At 40.9% G+C, this 19,917-nt stretch overlaps 1 protein-coding gene across 1 annotated transcript; it reads right to left on the bottom strand.

Annotated features, from left to right (window-relative positions):
• Nucleotides 1-1,323: 1,323 nt before the first annotated feature.
• Nucleotides 1,324-18,881, bottom strand: ednraa (endothelin receptor type Aa). The gene is made up of 8 exons (XM_049571545.1): nt 18,614-18,881; nt 17,131-17,646; nt 15,245-15,372; nt 12,437-12,635; nt 8,835-8,987; nt 8,444-8,577; nt 8,149-8,257; nt 1,324-5,978 (listed from the first exon to the last, which is right to left on the bottom strand). The coding sequence occupies exons 2-8, from the start codon at nt 17,599-17,601 to the stop codon at nt 5,841-5,843; spliced, it is 1,332 nt and encodes a 443-aa protein (XP_049427502.1). The 5' UTR covers nt 17,602-17,646; nt 18,614-18,881; the 3' UTR covers nt 1,324-5,840.
• Nucleotides 18,882-19,917: the final 1,036 nt, after the last annotated feature.

Below are 19,917 nucleotides of genomic sequence, written 5' to 3'. Positions count from 1 at the left end.
CTTGTATTGTAAGAATGAAGAAAGAAAGAATGAAGTGAAAGTCTGAATTAGCAGTCAGATCCTCCCATAGGTGACACAGGTGGCTGCAAAAAATGGTTTAAAAATCAAATATAAGGGGAAAATGGTTGGTCTGTAGGGAAACCAACCTTTAGTCCATCTAGCTCATCAGTGAGTGGTCTTCACAGTCAGAACATGCTGCAGCATTTATGTTTATGGAGTGGAGTGTATTTGAGAAGTATTAGTTTATCATATTAATATATAGTATAGTAGTAGTTTGTTATTTATTGTTGTTTGTTAGCTAAGTTGTTGTACTTGTTTGTAATGAATGCAATAAATCTACAAGATAATAATAATCAGATAATAAGTGCAGGGTGTTTGGGGGCGTCTTTGTCATGAGCATTGACTGGTCTTTTACATATTTGCTGAATCACCAACCACATGTGAATAAGCTCTGCATGGAGAGGCACTTTGGACCTTTGAGATCCTTTATTATTTGTTTTTGAGCTTTATTCAATTCACTGCTGGCAAGAAACAAGGTTCCCACCAAATTCCACAGAGCTAAAACCGCTCCACTTCGCTCTCCCTTTCACTTTCTCTCACACTCTCTGATTCTCCCTCTCTCACTTCCCAGGAAAGCATGACTATGTTCCAATATGTTTCACAGTAAATATAAATTATTTTTAATTCTCTGATACATTAAACCTTAAAAAAAGCTGTGGTGCAACCAAAGTTTTGAGCAATTCTGTATTTCTTCAGGGTTACTGGAACCTGTCTGTGGCATGATTTCATATGAGGATTATGGAGCAGTTTCATAAAGTTTATGACCTGGCTGAGACTTATCACCAACCCAGTGAAATAAATAACAGACCAACATCCGATAAAGCCGCGACTGCTGCAGTGCTCTGTTGGTCTTGGGTGTTTTTCAACTTTGCGTATGGAATCACACTGCTCTGGTAACTGTCTCTTTTTGAGAGGTATAGAGGGCGTAATCCTGTGTTAATGAGACTTTTGGTAGACGCTGAATTGTGGGAAGTTGCCACAGACTCAGTCGGGATACAACTAGTGCTTTATTTAATGGGGAAAAAGGCTTGTGACATTAAAGTTTTCAGCAAATTCTTATTATATACAACCATTATGACAATGTTTACATGAGAATTATGTACAATCCTGCCATGTCAGAGCTAATATATGACTAAAGCACAGATAAGTAACGGTCAAACTTTGCTTTCCTTTATCCTCTTTTGGCAACACAGATGAGAAGTGAGTTTTATGTATCAGATTCCCACCATCCGAGCTGTTCACATCCTCTCCGCTGACATTAGCAACCCTAAGGGCTCAGTTGCCAAGCAGGTCACAGTGTGCTTCAAATCACTCCCAGACGCCTCTTTCTCACAGACGCAGATGAAAAACAGAAGGGGCCCCCTCGGACTTCCCGGAGAAACCAATATTAGCACAATAGTGAAATAAACCTTCTTACAGTGGAGATGGAAATTGATTTATTGGTTTAAGCAGCAGCAGCAGCATCAACGACAACAAACAGTATATGGATTCCATTATGAATTGCTCTGATGGATAGTGGTAAAGTAAAACTGTACAGATATCAGTCTGTTGTTCTGTACACAAGTGTGCAAAACACTCCAACTAAAGAAGTGCAAGTAATTATACACACAGCACACACACGCACACACACATACATGCTACCAAACAGTCACACACACACAGGTTTACATCTATTCACATATAAAATAGTATAAAGCGGTATAGTTTTTGGTAGCTGAATATGATTTTAACAGAGAAAGAATAGTCTGACATTTTGAGAAATGGACTCATTCACGTTCTTGGTGAGAGTCAGATGAGAAAATTGACACCACTCTCTTGTTTGCTTGATAAATGTACAGCCAGCAGCCAGTTAGCTTATCTTAGCTTAAAGACTGAAACAGGGGGCAGCAGCTTGGCTCTGTCTGAAGGCAACACAATCTACCTGTCAACAGCTCTAAAGCTCATTAATTTACATGTTATCTATCTAGTTTGTTTTTTTTAGCTACAGTCATTTCCGCAGCCTGTTAGCTGTTCGTAGGGTCGCAAACTGTGCTGTAAAATATTGAGAACTGAAAGGCGCATTTTGTATTGAACTGATATATTCAGCAGGTGGAAATATTGTCATTACATTGATTTTGTTGTTTTAGGTACACGTACAAAAACACGTCCTCAAACCAGGGCTGCGTCCTCAAACCAGGGCTGCGTTCCAAAAACAGTTTGAGTCGCCCTCGCTCACTTGCCCTCAGCACTTGCCCTCGGGGGAATCCCCGCCGCCATCATAAGGGCTGTTCCATTTCTCTAAACAGCTGAAGTGAATTTGGTGAGATCGACCCTTGAGGGCTGAGTGATCGAGTCAACAACGATGGTCACTCCAGAGCTGTATATCACCCACAATGCATTGCAGTGGTGCACGAAAAATATGTCCATGCGGTGGTGATAATGAACCTCAAACACCGTTGGCTGCTGTCTATTTACCACCAAAGAAGAAGAAAATGAATTAAGGAGCCAGCACGGGTCGGTATTTAATTGTGCAATTAGACTGTCCGTGGCAGTTATGGCAGAACCCACCGTTTACAAGTGTAAGTATATAAGCTATTTGTCACAGACAAAAGAAAAAGAAAGCAAAATACTTGTATCTAAATAGCATTTTATTTTTCTGATGTCACGTCGTTTGTTGTGCATTCTGTGTGATTAAGGGATTGTTTCCATATTGTTACAGGGTCTGATGAGGAGACGGAGCTCCTCATAAAGCTCAGAATGAGAAATGAAGCTCTCTTTACTGGCAAAAGTAATGCCTCAAAGCTGGCCTGGGAGTGAGTTTGTTTGTAACTTACTGTGGCATTGCATATGAATGTATTTCTGTTACTTGCTTCTTTGTTGTGTGCTAATTTTAAAGGTTTTAATGTACCGTATTTTCCGGACCATAAGTCGCGTTTTTTTCCTAGTTTGGCTGACCATGCGACCTATATTCAAAAGCGACTATATATCAAAAATATAGCCTACGTTATGACCACAAGAGGGAAGGGAGGCTTTTATTTCTAAATCCCTCCTCATTCAGTAGCTCATCTTCCTCGTCTCCGTCTTAATGACATGAGTCTCTGTATATTTTGTGTGATTTGGAATAGGCAGTATAGCGCTACTCCAACAACATGTGGTTGATCCATGATTGTCTGGCCTGTGAGTGAACGAGGGCAGGTGTGTTCCATTTACCTCTTTCACTCCCCCTCCGCCCACTTTCCCTCCGCCCTCCAAGTGGCCTCCGTGTGACGTCATAGCAAGGGCTGAGGGCAAGTGAGCGAGGGCGACTCAAACTGTTTTTGGAACACAGCCCAGGTCTGAAACAACTCCTACAACCAACAGCACATGTGGAGATAAACCCTACCTCGGCTGCAGCGGATGGCTGGAGCTCTGCAATGGCTAAACAACCCAAACTGGATTTTAATTGCGGACAGCTGCCGGCTACAAACAACAAAGAGCTAATGAACTTTGTAACTGGATATGCAGTGGATAAAATGTTGGCTATCTCCACAACTGACTCAGACAAATCATTGGGGAAGAAAATCGCAGGCAACGAAAGATCCTCAGATAAAAAAAATCTTTTGAAAGCTTTCTAGACTTAGCTGGACTTTACCCTGATATTTACAAAGGCACACATGCTAAGTCTGAATTTTGAGGAGAAAGGATTTTGTGGGATGTGAGAGAAAGGTAATATAACGAGTAGTGCGACGAATTACTGTGGGACAAGTCCAACACTGGCTGCCGCTCGTGAGTGACAGCATTACCACGATACACCTGACATTGGCACGACAATTAAAAAATGCCAACTATAAGCACAGTGAGCTGGGCAAAAAAGAAAACCCTAGCTGCTGGCTAACAAGCAAAACCTAAAAATTGTTACTCTAGCATTTTGGTTTTGTGGTGGATGACATGTTGCCGCCATGACTCTATCTTTCAGACCGATCATTGGGGAAAAAATCAAAGGCAACACAAGATCCCCAGATAAAAAAAATCTTTTGAAAGCTATCTAGCCTTAGCTGCACTTTGCCCTGACATTTGCACAAGTGCTAATGCCAAGCCTGAATTTTGAGGAGAAAGGATGATACTACCAATTTAGTGGGGTGTAACAGAAACGTAATATATCAAGTCTTTACGATGGGCAGACACTAATAAGTTAAGTAATAATACTACTTTTGTAAAGAGAGTCCAACACTGGCTGCCACTCATGAGTGACAGCATTACTATGATATGCCTGACAGCAACGCAACATGTGAAAAATGTCAGCCTATGAGCATCGTGAGTAGGGAAAACCTAAAAACTGTCACTCTAGCACTTTGATACAGATTAAACTAACTTTAAAGAGCATGTTAATTAGAGAGCTTTAAAAGTGCTAGCAGAAGGATCTTGTCATCTTCAGACTGAGCCAGGCTGGCTGTTTCAACCGTTTCCAGCCTTCACTCTAAACCAAGCTAACAATCTATGGCTGTATCCAAATATTCATTGTGCGTATATTTATTGTGGTGTCAGTTTGCTCATCTAATTCTCGGCAAGAAAGCCAATCAGGGTGTTTTCCAATATGTTAAACTACTCCTTCAATATTTGGAGCTTTTATCGCCACCATTAAAAACTCATTTGCCTATGTCATTACACAAGTAATGTTGTCTGAATAAAATACTTATTATAACTGCAATATAACACTTTATAAAAGTGGACACTATAGGCCTACATACTGAATATATTCCACTGGTTATATAAGTTGATTATATCTGTTGAAATTCACAGTGTTTAAAAAAAATCAAATTCACGTCCATTTTGGTGACCTACCGTAATGCATTACCTCATATTTATCATTTGTTTGACATGTATGTAAATACAGAGTTGTACCTTATCGGCTTTAAAACCTACAACACTGTACTTGGTTTTGTGCCAGTGTATTTTGGCTTATTCTGGCACTGTACGTGATTCTGTTATGAAATCTGTCATTTTTGGATTACTAACCAGAAGTTTGGCAGTATGTGGATCATGATTACCTTAAGCAGACCTTAAGGGTTTTTTTTTTTAAATTTAGGATGCATTTTTTTGTTTAAACACATTTTCCCTCTTTTCCTACTAAATTAGAAAAAGAAAAAACTCCAAAACATTCTTCTTATTATACCACAAAGTAGCTTAATGAATAATGAGTGTGAGTAAAATACACTGTGCAACCACCCGCATGTTTAATGGAGAATGAATTGTTGTCTGCAGTCAGTAACATGCTTTCCTGTTTTCCACCGTCAATGAGCAGCAAACTCCTGGGGACGGCGCATACTCATCTCCCATCATTCCCTCTGACAGCAAGCAGTTTGCTTTTTCCTTCCTGCAGCTTCGTGCATCCTTCCCAGTAGTGCTGCCCTTTACAGGAATAGCACGCTCTGCTACTTATTGAGAGTAATTTATAGTCACCGCTCAGCTGAATCCTGTAGAAAAGAGTTCTCCTCTTCCTCATCCCGCCCTCCCCCTTCTTCTCTCACGCTACAGCGTCACTGTCCGTGGGTGTGGGAATACAAGGAGTTTGTCTTAGGAAGTTTAGCCCGCTGAGAGGCTTGGTAAACTTCAGAGCGTTGTGCGCCAAATCCATTGTTTGTTCCTTTTATCTCCAGTTCCTGATCCATCCCTGCCAGGCTCATTTGTTGCTTCAGTGGTCCTAAGGATGTGTATATTGTCTGAAGTACTTTTTGATGTATATATTTTAGGATGAGCATTGGTTGTATTTTAAAAGCTGCTGGGTATATGGGAGAGCTTGAAAATAGTCCTCAGGTGAGAGATCAGTCGCTGTCTTTCCTCATGCTGCGATCAGTGTGGACGTTGTTGGGCTCGGGGCTCTTACACTGGATACTGGTACCATTCATGGGTCCGATGCTGCTCAGCTGGTTGTCAGAGTAACACCAGCAGCACAAACACGACTTGAAGAACATATGAAGAAAGAGAGAACATTTTACAGGAACAATATTGTACACTTAGAGAGGGTTAGATGGAAAGATTGGTATCTGTGTCATATTTCTCAGTTTAATGTGAAGCTGGAGCCAGGAGATGGTGCTTAGCATAAGGACTGAAATCAGGGGGAAACTGCTCGCTTAGCTGTGTCTTTAGTACTTCTAAAACTGACTAATTAAAATATTAGATGTCATTTGTTAATTCAATACAAAAGCTGAAGCCAACATGTAAAGTTCCGCTTCTATACAGAGATATTTCTTGATTAACAGCAGTGACTTCCAGTCTTTATGCAAAACTAAAGCCTCATTTCCACACAGTTTTGTTTCGTTTTGCTGACGTGGGAGTTGGCATTGCCCAGGGGACCTGGATACAGAATTAGACCCACGACCCTGTTCATTCCTATGAAAGTTGCTCATTGGTGCATGAAGCCAGAAACATTCAACTGCCTCATATAAAATTACCAAGATGATCAACACAGCTTCAGTATTTGGGCCCATATCGCAAATGCACAAGAGACTTCCGCTGGCCAAGATGGCTACCTCTGGTTTAGTGCTCCACTAACTTAAGTTGGGATAAAAGGATGTGTATAGCTCTTCAAATGTTTTTGGACTGAATGGATCAAATTCTGATAGTGAAACGAATCATTTCAAGGCAGAACAGTCTCACTCGGCGAAGTCCCTGAAATCTGGCACTTGGGTAATGACTTGCAATGTCAGAGACTGATGAAAAAGACATCTTTAAATGTCGGCATTATATGTGTCCGGTCACCATTATAGTTAAATTGCGCTTGGCGGCATCAGGGGGAAGTGCAGTGGGACACAAACGAAAGTTAAGGCAACGAAAGTCCGAGTAGGGCAGATGGGAGGGGTGGTAGATGGGTACAAGAAGCACAGACTTTCACTCAGGAGAACTGTGTTCGCATACCGTAAGGTTATCAAGCCAAACCCTCTTCTTTTTTCCTAAACCCAACCATGTGCGTTAGTTGTTGAAGACAAGAAAAATGTCAATTCGCAGTGTTTTACTGATGTAGTGCGTTTATTTTGAAAGAGACTTAATGTAAACTTTAAATTTCCTGTGAAAACGGTGTATTTTGAAAGAGGGCAATGCATGTAACAGGCAGAGCTTGACACAATGTCCCAGAACGTCAACATCCAACACACCCAGGGTACCTTTCACATCGTATCTGGATGTGGAAAGTCCATGACCAAACGCTGTTAAATGTTGAGGTCGAAGTGAGAATGTGTTGTTAGAGGGGGCTTGAAACGCTCAAAGAAATGTATCCACTGATTTACAGACATCTCTTTGTGAATTTAAGTCTATAGGAAAAGTATTTCTGGGCCCAGTTGCATCATGTGACGGACCCGGGAGTCGTAATGCCACCTTTTGGCCTCTATGAAAATCAGCTTCAATTCCCAGTGCACTTCCTGGGGTCCTGAGCCAAGCATGCCATCAAACTTTTTACTAACAAAAATCATAAATATTGCTGTATTACATTTATCAGTCTGTTAGCTAATTTGTTTTTATGCTAACTTCCTGTAGCACAGTGCATACGCTCTGCTCAGAATCAATAGACCACTGGTTGACTCACATATGTACACAGAGCTATGTGGAAATGAGACATAAGCTAACCAGCTTATGGTTATAGCTTGATATTTACTGTTGGCAACAAATATGAGTTCTACTCTAGATCCAGATCTTCACAACTAACTCTCATCAATAAACCAAATAAATGTGTTTCCCCAAATGTTGAACTGTTCCTTTAACACAGCAATATTTACAAAGGATTTTTTTTCTACACGTTCAGTCACTCTCTCATTTGCTCTCCCACCACCCTCCCTTAATCCTTTAACGTGCAAACTTGAGTCATGGTTTATCTCCAGCCCAGGTCCGTTTGACAGACATTTGCAGCGTGTGACCTCAGCCCTACAAAGTGAGTACATAAATCACCGGGCTGCTTTTACATGTTGCTCATGGAATGTCATCACCATCACAGGCTCTGTTGTGTCACGGACAAAAAGCCTGAGTTCACTGTTTGCTTTACTGGCCAGACTGAATCTGAAGTGTGTGCGTGAGAGAGAAAGATAAAGTGTGAGCGTGTTACATTCATTAACATCCATGTGCTGTAGGGGAGTGCCATACCTTGAAGCAGTTTTTAAACTTCTTGCTGACAAAGTAGAGGATAATGGGGTTTATGCAGGAGTTAATTGTTACAAGGTTGATACTGAGGTGATCCAGGACCAACAGGAAACTGAAAATAGAAGAATCTGATTTTAATTATTTTTATAGAGCACCACAGAGCCTATTTAAATCCTTTTTTGGCATAGCATTGAATGTTAAACACTTCTGGCAGGATCTGCCTTGTTTCAGGTTTCAGTGCCATGTCGTGTACATGTGCATACTCTGTTTAAGAGGGTTTATTCTTCCAGTGACTCACTTGAACAGCTCACAGCGCTTTCTATCTTTTGGCCTGTAAAGCATCTTCTTCAGGATCCTGCTGAGGTGCAGTGGAAACCAGCACAGGGCGAAGATGAGGACGAGACAGAACACGGCTTTGGCCACCTCCCTCCTCTGCAGAGAGATACAACAGATTTCATTCCACTGTTAGAGAGGAGATGACGAAGTTTGTGTAATGGAGGATTAGAGGTTAAAACCATGGAATAAACAGAGCTGACTGAGCCACTGTGGAGTCATCTCACTCCATGAAAACGTTGTGTTACATGATGAAGCCACATCACAAATGTTCATGTGCTTGTAGTGAAATAAACCTGACATTATGTAGGTTTATTAAAGTTAGGGGCTTGTTACTGTATTAATATTTGTCCCACCTGTTTGAGGTGTTCGCTGAGGGCAATGCGAAGGCTGCCGTTCCTGTGGTTGAGCATCTCGCAGGTCATCAGAGTGTAGAACACAGCAGTGCAGAGCAGCGGTACACAAAAGTAGAAGCCAAACAGCCACCAGTCCTTTGCTTTCGTATAGAACTGCAGCAAACAAACGTGAGACAGTAATGCACATTTAAACTAAAATAAGTGCATGAATTACGGTGTGAACCTGTATGTAAAAAAGAAGGGTTGTAGTTTTTCAAGTCACAATTGATCTCTCCCACACACTTCCTCTGACCTGCCCCTTTTTACGGATGAATCTAAGACTTCCGGGGACAAAATACAACTTTCTGTTCATTTTTCTGTCACTGTCCATGTTCCACCAATTGCTTCTGTTGGACCTCCATCTATCTGCAGAGGGAGGATCTCCCTTTAACTTTGGACAGCTGCTTTTGATGTGGGTTTTTAAAGTCTGAACGAAACATCATGTGTGATATTGTATTGTACTATAGAAGTAAAGCCGAAATTACTTTTCCCTGCGTGGTACGACCCAAGTAATAGGGATCTGTGCTTGTGTAACTGAATCTTATCCAGACTACCCCTGTTTTCTGAGCCATTGCAGTCCATGTGAGTGCTACACACATGTGCATCTGGCTCTCTGCGGTTCTTAAAAAAATTGTAAGTATGTTCTGTAGAAATATCACAATTTCACAACCCTACAAACTTTTACTGGATCTAATTATGTCATTTCCATGACAGCAAAAAACTTTAAGTTTGCTGATGCACTCCAAACTTTGGCCTTGTTAAGAATATATTTTAAACAAGAAAATATGCTGTTTCATTGTTAATAAATAATGCTGTTGAGAAGCTTATTTTGCTCAGACCTCAGCAGTGTATTGCTGATATCCGAGAGAGGGATTACTCCAGTTTTGTACATATGGAATAGATACGCACATGTGGCTCAGCTTGAGGCCCCAGATTTCAGGTCTCAGTAATTGCACTTGGCCTGCAATCAATTATGTGCTCCAAGGATGTAAAAGGGCCACAATCACTGAGAGAGGGTAAGTAGACCAGGTTTATTTTTTAAAGCAATACTACACCAAAAATCACACAGTGAAATGGCTAGAAAGGGGAATTTGGATGGGGTACATCTTAAAGGTCCAGTGTATAGGATTAAGGGTAAAATGGAATTTGACTAAAATCATTGTGTTTTCGTTAGCTTAGAATGAGCCATTTATATCTACACAGGAGCGGGTCCTCATCAACAAAGTCCGCTATGTTGCACCGACATGTTTCTACGGTAGCCCAGAACAGACAAACCAAATGCTGGCTCCAGATAAGGCCATCGTGTTTTTGTGTTTTCGCGTCAGTCACTGCAGTTAGTGGCCCCTCCACGTCAAAAACACACTGATTTGTTATGTTAAACTGTTTCATTCAGTGTTTTTACTGGTTTTATCACCTGTTTGTTTTGGTTAGATAGACACTTCTGTGGATAATTTGGCTCCCAATAAAAACCTCCTAAACGATGAACACTGAAGGAACCCCAACCAGGAGAAGTTTCAGCTAGTTGCAATCTGCAATCGTCACAACTAGAAGCCATTAAACACTCCTAAATCATACACACCGGACCTAAAAGCATTAGTTTCTTGTGGATTTAATTATTTATTGCCCAAGCAGGAAATGTTGTAAGTGATTTATTATGTCTCCGGCGCTGAGGCATTATGTGTTCAGGGTGTCCATCAGTCTGTGTGTACGTACGTCCCGTTCTTGTGAACGCGGTGTCCAAAGAACACCTTAGGGGAATTTCTTCAAATTTGGCACAAACGTCCACTTGGACTTAACGACGGACATATTAGATTATGGTGTTTAAAGGTCAAGGTCACAGTGACCTCACAAACATGTTTTTGGCCATAACTCAAAAATTCATACACTAATTATGAAAAATTTTACCCAAATGTCTAATAGAACAAAAAAATGAAGTAATGGTATTTTATATACTAAAGGTCACAGGTCAGATTCACTGTGACATCATAATAATTTCTGCAAAAACAGTTTCTTGGCCATTACTCAACACAATAATTCAGGAGCAGGAGGTCAGATACTGAATTGGTGACTCTAGACTCTACACTTTTAGAATATGTTGCTTCTTTGCAGCAACATCCATATGTGAAGCATTGTCTACTGTCATAGCTACATGTGAGTCTGGACAGAGATAGTCTCGCCACCAGACAATCAGAGATCTCCGCCTCCTGATAGTCTGGGGACAGTCCTTTCTAAAGAGTGTTTAACACACCGGCGAAAATGGCCGGCAACAAAGCAACACCTCTTGCATTTTTGAAAAGAACACGCCTTCTCGGAAATGTGCGCTCCCCCTTTTCTCGTCCGCAAGGAATCAAACACACAGAGAGCTTGAAAATGGATGCTGAGAGATTAAACTCCGTTTTATCAAACGTGTGCTCATCCGTGAAGAAAATATTTTTTCCAGCGGATGTCTTAATTACAACATGATTGAGCTAACTGGAGTAGTTTCATGTCGTATCTGACAGCGGGAGGCTTTTAACAGTTGACGTCCTGATGTTAGCTTTGCTGCTAGTGTTAACTGTCCCTGTCAGCTGCAGCCACTGATGCTTTCTAGACATCGTGATTTCCCAAAACTGAATAAATACCACACATAGCAACACAAAACTGCTTTGCTAGCTCAGTCATGTTGTAACTAAGATATCCGCTGGAAAAGATATTTTTTTCACGGACTGTTTAATGAGTTATTACCTATTACAGACACCGCTAACGGCTAAGAAATAGTAATGTTTGTTCAATGATTGTGTTTATAGACTTTACAAACATCGGATTAGTCTAAACGGTGATACAGTGATGTGAAAAGGCGAGAATGCGTCGCCGCAAACATGACAAACATCCACTAACTTTGACGGTGTTTTCTGCGGGCGCGGCTGAGCCATTTTGTACCGCTACACGTGGTTCTAGTGGGACTATGATTACAAGCACAAGAGTTCAGTGAGCCACCGAAGGACCGCCCTGCAGATTTACTATTGGTTCTGCAACGTAGGGAGTTTTTTTTGAACTCTGAAATTGTATCCGCCCATCTAAACACAAAATCAGGGAGAAAGTCATCAGTCTTTAGTTAAGCAAAGCATCTAAAGACTGACTTGTGAGTCCAGGACAGAGATAAGTGTAAACTGTAACTGCAACTTGACTGGTTCGTGGAGGCACACAACCATGAGGGGTAATTTTAGTTTTACTGCTGTATTCATGGTCTAAACATACATGCCTCCATAAACAAAACAGCACATCAGGATGCCATTAAAATCACTGATTGACTCCAAGCGAACAACATGTGCTCCTTAGAAAGATTAAGCTGAACTTATACTGTCACTTTAAGTAGTTCTCATGCAGGTGGATTCCCTATCTCATTAATCCAGTAATATTTTGTCTCTTTCACGCAAAATTCAACCACCCTCTGTGTGAGCACCTTGACACACTGTACTACACAGCACATCTTGGCCTTAATACAAGCAAAACACTGGGACACAAAATTACTAAACAGCAATTTTTCTTATCCGAAAACGATAAGAAAACGGATGATAGCGTACCACCATGAAGTCAGACTTTGGGTTAAGCATGCAGGTGCGCATAGTTTCATTCTTGTAGGTGAAGGTGACCATGTCGAAAACAATAGCCTCCGGTACTGCCAGGATGAGCGACAGCCACCAAATAGTTACAATCTCCACGACTGTAAGCATTGGGATGCCCACTCCCTGAACTCTGCTCCAGGATGCCACAGCTCTGTACCTGTGAGGGGCAGACACAGGAGTGAGGTCCAGGCATAACAGATGGATGAGACATATTAAATTGATTGGATTAAAGTAATATGATTAGGAGATAGTGAGTTACTGCAGCAGGAATGATTATGATACAGCACTCCTGGGATACAAATTTTCTAAATGAAATTAGAAAGTAAAGAGTGTAACACAATTACTATGTTATGAAAAAAAGCCTATTTATTAATTGAAACAGGGCTGCAGGAGTTCAGTTGTTCTCAGTCACCGCTCCATCATTAAATAGAAATCAGTAAAGTCATCGTTTTCTTTGTCTCTCCTGACTGACAAAGCTAACAATCTTTTCTCTATGCATGGCAGCACACCAAACACAACAAACTGCTCAGTCAGCAAAGAATATCAAAATGTTAAGAATTAATGAGGAGAGATGATCAATTGTTTATTTTAAATATCTAATATTTATATTTTTGTGAAGCCTCCAAACAGACTGGCCCATGTTGGCAGAGAGGTCTGTCTGTTGGCTTGTGTTTCCTGTGCACTGAATACTTGTTTGCTTGTTTGTTTCATTAATGGAAACCACTTGTCGAAATGTTTTAGTAAAACCCTGCATCAAGATTTTATGGCAAAAACAATATATTTTTCATGACACATTTGAATTTCTCTGTTGAACAACATGGCGGCATTTATATTTCACTAAGTGGTAATGTATCCACCTTTTTCTCTTCCTCCAACATTGGAAAGATACAAAAGAGACCCGGGTACTTTCATAATACATACACACAGAAATATGCTACACATTTCCTGGAAACAAACGGTGAGCATCTGCTCTTGAACACAACTCTACAGCACTGCAGTCTTTTTAGAGGTCATTAAAAATGTCTGCCTGGTTGAACCTTGGAGCCTACAGTGTTCAGAGCAGGCAGGCGAGCCTCTTATCTCCAAAGTTGTGTCTGGTGCACAAAGTGAGATGACACTGAGCTCCAGCACTTCACGCTCATCATTTATTCATTGGGGAATTTCTATTAAGGTTCTATTAAAAAAGAAGTTGTCAGGATACTTGCTATCAAGGTAATGTTTTTAATCTTAACATTACACTGAGAGTTTACAGTGCATATATCACTTATACACTTAATGGTGCATGCAAAATAAATGACTGTTATAATTCCATTAGAGAAGTAAAGAGCATCTCTTAAAACAGCTCACCACACAAGTTTTGAGCACCGAGGCAACAAACAGAGGAGCAGAGAGATAAATAACGACCCAGTGAGGATGCACAATAAGTATCGACCTTTCCCAAAAGTGATCGTCACCTTGGCTAATCAGATCTGCTTGTCATTAAACTGCAAACAAATCAAAAATATTCATATCTTTTTGTCTTAACTCATCTCTGCAACTCATAATCACCAAAATTATATTAGAAAACATCTAAGACAAATTAATTTAAAGCAATGCTCTCTTATTCTGAGTAGGGATGGGTGAACTGGCCACATTAACTTTGTTTAATTTCCTTTTTCCAGTGATTTTGAATGCCTCCTCAAATTTTGTGCAACAGCATCTGTTTTTTTTTTTTGAGCTATGAAAAAAGATATCTGGAACATTCAGGCTTCATGTTGGCTTCACAATACTGTGTAAAATCGCAGGAAAGTTGCTGCTTTTCATATGTTTCTAAAAACACAAACCTCTTTTATGAGAATGAGAAACAAGTCCAAAAACATTCAGAGAGAAATTAATTTCTTAAAATCTAATTTAACATTCATGTTTAATGGAACGCCACCTCATAAAATCTATTGTGGATGAACTGGCAAGGTGAGTCATCCAAATTAAAATTGTTTAATTTCTTTTTTCCAATGATTTTGACTGCCTCCTCAAAATTTCTGCAACAGCATCTGCTTTTTCAGCTATGAAAAAAGATATTTGGAACATCCAGGCATCAATCTGGCTTTACAAGATAATGTCACCTTACAGGAAAGTTGCTGCTTTTCATATGTTTCTAAAAACACAAATAAAACCTCCTTAATGAGAATGAGAAATAAGTTCAAGTTTGGTTTCAGAGAGAAATTAATCTCCTAAAACCTAATTGAACTTTCATGTTGTAATGTAACGCCACATCATAAACATGCACAAAACCTATTGTGGATGAACTGGCATGGCGAGTCGTCCAAATTAAAATTGTTTAATTCCTTTTTTTCCAATGATTTGACTGCCTCCTCAAAATTTCTGCAACAGCATCTGCTTTGAAAAAGGGTTCTCTGAAACATTCAGCTGTCAAGCTGGCTTCACAAGAGCATGTAACCTTACATGAAAGTTCTTGCTTTTCATATGTTTCTATGGAATGATATAAACACAATAAAACCTTCTTTATGAGGATGAGAAAACAAGCCAAAAAAAAAGAGTGGATTATTCCCGTAAAATCTACTTTAACATTCCTGCTTAATTGAACTCAGCATCATAAACATATGCACACAACCTGTTATGATAAAAATACCTGTGTTTCACTTATATCAGCACACACATGAGCAGGATTTTTGCTTTAGTTTTTTGCTGGCCCACCAAAACTGACCTTCACATGCCACAGCTCTCGATGTGACGTAAAAACGCAGTGTGGAGAGTGGAAGCACTGACCTGTCCACGCTGAGGGCACACAGGTTGAGAACAGTGATGCCCACAGAGGCTTTCTGCAGGAAGGGGAACAGCTTACACAGACACAGGCCGACAACACTGTTGTGAAACGGAAAGCCTGACGCCAGGAGCTTTAAAAAGAAAACAAACAAAGAAAGCACATACAGTAACTGTGACACAAACACTTATCTAACAGCAGTTAAATCACATTTGTAAGAACATTTATTTGACAACATTCACATCAATATAATTTGTCACTGAATCACAGTTTGGCTTTGCTAATGTTAATAAAATATTCTGTCTTTTACAACTCTTAAGGGACTATTAATCTCAGCTCTGTTGCTGGATTCACGCTGACCATCGTTAATATCTATTTAAGGCAATTTCCATGCAGATGGAGGCACATCAAAGACCTCTCAACGTCATCTTTAACGTCAGAGTGATTTAAGTCTGACACGGACCATATGGAGCCCATCAGCTGATAAAACTTTGCGCAACTTTTGCAAAACTTTCACATCTCCTGCAAACACATGGATGTAGTTTTTTAGATATGAATCGTTTGAATAGTTCCGTTGTGAATTTGTGACTTTTCTGCAGCAATTTATAGTGTAAATGTCTTTGATTTTGCCAAAATAAAAGTCCTGTGCAACTTTAATGTTTTTATTAGGGAGGAACAAATCTAATCACGTCTTCTAAATACTGAGCCTGACGTGTCCCCTGCATCCCTCCTGAAATACAGTACATGTGCAAACACACAGCCTCTCAAGACGTAGAACCAAACTTCAGTGATAATTTACTGTGTTGTCACTAGTAACTCAGAGCCACTTCCACAACCTCTTCTAATATTACTTCCCTTGAGAAAATAAGTCAAGGCCATGCAAGCTGAGACCTTTGTTTCCATCAAAGTGGTCTGGGCAGTACTTTTCCTTCAATACGTCATGACCTGCGTTAAACACGTTTCCCAAAGCTGAAGCCACAGGAAGAACTTGTCTCTTTCTCGCACATGTGTTGCTCAGACCACAGAGTCACTGTGCCCTCAAAGTCCCAAGTTAATTCTAACCAGGTGGCTTTCTCATTTGTCGTCCCATAATGCACTGGAGAGATCAAGTTGACTGATGACCCCATTTTGCCATTATTCTTGGTTATTATACAAAGGGTGACACTATTTATTGGTATAAATCAAGCCAAGACAGGAGCCCCAATTTATCATCATTAAACACTTCATATTCCAAAGGCACAATCCAAAGTTGAAAAGTAAACAAAAGTGTTGTGAGACACCAAAAATGAAATCACAAAAATAAAATCAGTTATTGCTCTCTCGAATCCCCTGATAATTATTACACAGATGCTGTTACAGGTTTGTTTACATCAGTAATGTTAAAAATAAGCTGACACTGATTTTATTTACACTACATTATTAGTTAAACTTTTGAACCTCACTTTTATTTAGATAAAACATTACAGATGGGGCTTTAATGAAGAACTGGGTTCAAAATTCCACAAGTGATTTATCAGGGTTGTTTTTTTTTCTTTTCTTTTTCTTTTTTTTTGGTTAAACCTCTAGATAAGGGACATTGACTAATGTCCGAGGTCAATGCAAGGCCCCTGGCATGTGTGACTACAGCCTGATTCCCATGTTTATTTAAGCCAGCCATATCCATGCTCCTCTCATCACTAATCTGCCCACACGAGGGAGATAATGACGTCTGACTGATTACACTTTCCCGTCTATTTGCACACTCCCCCTTCCCCCTTTTTCCCGTCTGTACTATTCCACTCTGTCTCTGCGTATTACCTCCATTGTTGCTGCATTTCATCATATCAACACAGACCTGTCAATAGGGTCAAGACTTTAATGAAGGCATGCACCAACAGAGTGAAAACTGTACCTTGTATACATTGATGGGTATATCGACGATTATGTAGATAAGGTCCCCCAGTGCCAGACTGGCAATGAGGGCGTTTGGCCCGTTCCTCATGCACTTGTGCTGGTATATAATCCTCAGCAGGGTGGCGTTGCCGACGATGCCAATCACAAACACATGGATGGATATGATGGTGTTGATGTACTTGAAATAGTCGTTAACGGAGGTCGATTTTTCGCACATTGGAGGCGATATGGGCGTCTTTGTGAGAGTTTCATTCCCAGAACTTACAGCTTGCGCATCAGCGAGGCCGGGCCCCGTGCTGGGATTGATGGTGCTGTAGAAACCTGGGGACTGGCGTGTGGAGTGGACGAGGGAGCCTGTGAGAGAAGCCTCCTCTGTTTCGGCTCTGTTTATCTGGCACATTCCTCTGGCTGCCATACAGGCCATTAGCACCAACATATGCACAGCTGGGGTGCCCATTATGGAGCACATTTGGCGCTTTGATTTCACTGATTGAAAGACTGTCCCAATATATCACTGGTGAGAGAAGAAATCAAAAAACAAGAGGAAAATTTGGTTATTTTTCAGACAAAACATTTTCACTTGTCCTGTGTTTTGCCCCTACTTAAAAATCAAACCAAATTGGAGTAATATACATCAGCTAAACAGCATCACTGTCCTTTCAAAAAGTGGTGAGGAAGTTTAACAACTCCTTCAAGACTTCAAAAAGGTTTTGCCAAGGGGGCACAGATGGGAGATGCCAGGACTAGTTAGAGTCAGACAGTTCAGGAGGAGGCATCAGCAGAGTGCGTTGGGCATCTTGTTTGCTCTCAGTCGTCCCTGGAAGAGGGAGCTGTCTGTTATATGGCTTTGTGTCAATAATGTTGCAGCCGCACAGTGAAGCTTCATGTGCTGTTTTCACAATGAGCCCCTTGCGTGGGTTTGCATTCTCCCTCTGTTTCTAATTTAGAAGGGTTTAAACATGTGGTCACAAAACAAAGAGCTTTTTTTTTACATGACAGAAGTGCTGCAGGGCTGATTTCCAGACAAAGTTTTAAATGCAAGCATAAAAGGTTAAAATATAAATCAGGTGAGGATCAGAAAATACACACTATAGTTATACCTTGGATTCTCTTCTCAATCTTTTGATTCTTGACTTAGTGTATTGTTGTGAATTTAGAGGTATCTTCACCTTTACTGCCTCCTTCCCTGGACGAAATCAGAGTAATTCACTCCACAAAACTCCCAGTAAACAGCAGATAAAGTTTCAAACTGTCAGATCGATAGTGAAGCCCTTTTCATCATGTCACAGCACCGGCAACTCTTATAGCCCAGAGTTCTTCCTGTTCAAAGTCCCAGCTGTCACCAAGTACACAAAGAACTATTTAGCAGCCAGCCCTTCAAGTAGCATCACAGTTTAGCATCAGCATGACACTGCTGGGATCTGTGACAGCACGCAAACTGATCTATCCATAAATAATAAATACATTTGGTTTTCACCTACCGCTTCTAAAATGTCTGCCTGGCCCCCTTGGAAACCGTCAGGCAAACTTTCGGCTGAAGCCCCCAGACATCTGTATCACATCACATGAGTAATTAACGCACTATCAAAGCCGCAGCGTATCCCACTTGGTTTGAGCAATGCACCCGTCTGCTCTGAGGTGCTTTCGCATTATGGCTCAGAGTTTCCTGTGGAGAGTTTGCAGTATGTCTGAGTGTGTGTGGTTGTGTGCGTGTATGTGTGAGGTTGTGTGTATCTCTACATGTGTGTGTGTGTATCAGAGCACCAGTGAGACACTTTGACTGGGTGGGATAGTAAATCTCCACCTCCCTTTGGTAACAGACTGGGCCCCCTTTGGAAACTTACCCCCCACACCCCTCCTTCTCCTCTCTCTCAGAGGCACCGCCTGCTGACAGTCATCTCCAAGGCACACACACACACACACACACACACACACACACACACACACACACGCAGACACAGGGTGCAAGGACATCTGGGAGCCCAACGCCCCTCCAATCTGCCCCCTTTCTTCAATCCCTCCTACCTTCTCTTTCAGTCCCTCTCTGACTCACATTATGTCTTGTATACGTTACATGCAACTGTTTCCTCACACGAGAGGCAGCAGAGATTAGATGGGAGGCACGGGGAAGTCAGTGTCCATGTTGTGATGTTGTGTTTCCCTCATTTGAGAGGGGCAGGAAACTAAGATGGGAAGTGGGAGCTAACCATCAGCCTGCCTTTACTTTTACAGAGTAACTGCTGCGTGGGTGGCCGGACCACATCACACCTTCTCATAATGCAGTGTTGTAATAAACTTTTATATTAGCTGTAAAACGTAGATAATCACTGTGTGGTTAAGTGTAAGGTGGGGAAAAAGTGGTGAAGTCTAAGTAAGTGTTGCCTTCAATTACCAAACATCTAAATTACAAAATGAGAAAAACCTAGAAAATCCAATCAATTGTTTTCCCTCACATGCAGAAAAAAACAAACATACAACACAAACAGACAGCGCTCTGTGAGATGACTTAATGCCTGAACAAGAGAAGACAGTTCAGTGTCAAGAGAGAAGAGTGCTCCTACATCACTGTCCATTATGGATTCCAAAATGGACCATTTATCGTGAAGTGCGCTGAGAGCAGGAAGAGGGCTATCAGCGTCACCACGATCGGTCTGTCCCACTGCCAAAGAGCTGACACAGCAACTGCTTAAAGGGAAAAACCACTCAATTAAAAAAAAAAGGTTATTACTCTTGCCTGATGTAATTTGGTTCATATTTGTTAAAATGGCAATTCTTTACTGTAAAC

Source organism: Epinephelus fuscoguttatus, linkage group LG3 (genome assembly GCF_011397635.1).
Source record: "Epinephelus fuscoguttatus linkage group LG3, E.fuscoguttatus.final_Chr_v1".
In the NCBI taxonomy this organism is placed as follows: Eukaryota; Metazoa; Chordata; class Actinopteri; order Perciformes; family Serranidae; genus Epinephelus; species Epinephelus fuscoguttatus.
Note: the sequence above shows the minus strand (reverse complement) of the source record. Positions and strands in the feature narration are given on the sequence as shown.

Excerpts from the sequence above, each read along its gene's own strand:
- ednraa (XM_049571545.1), bottom strand. The coding sequence starts at position 17,601 with ATGTGCTCCATAATGGGCACCCCAGCTGTGCATATGTTGGTGCTAATG. Across the intron at positions 15,373-17,130 it reads TACCCATCAATGTATACAAG|CTCCTGGCGTCAGGCTTTCC; the intron begins GTACAGTTTTCA and ends TTCTTTTTAAAG. Across the intron at positions 12,636-15,244 it reads TGTGCCCTCAGCGTGGACAG|GTACAGAGCTGTGGCATCCT; the intron begins GTCAGTGCTTCC and ends TGCCCCTCACAG.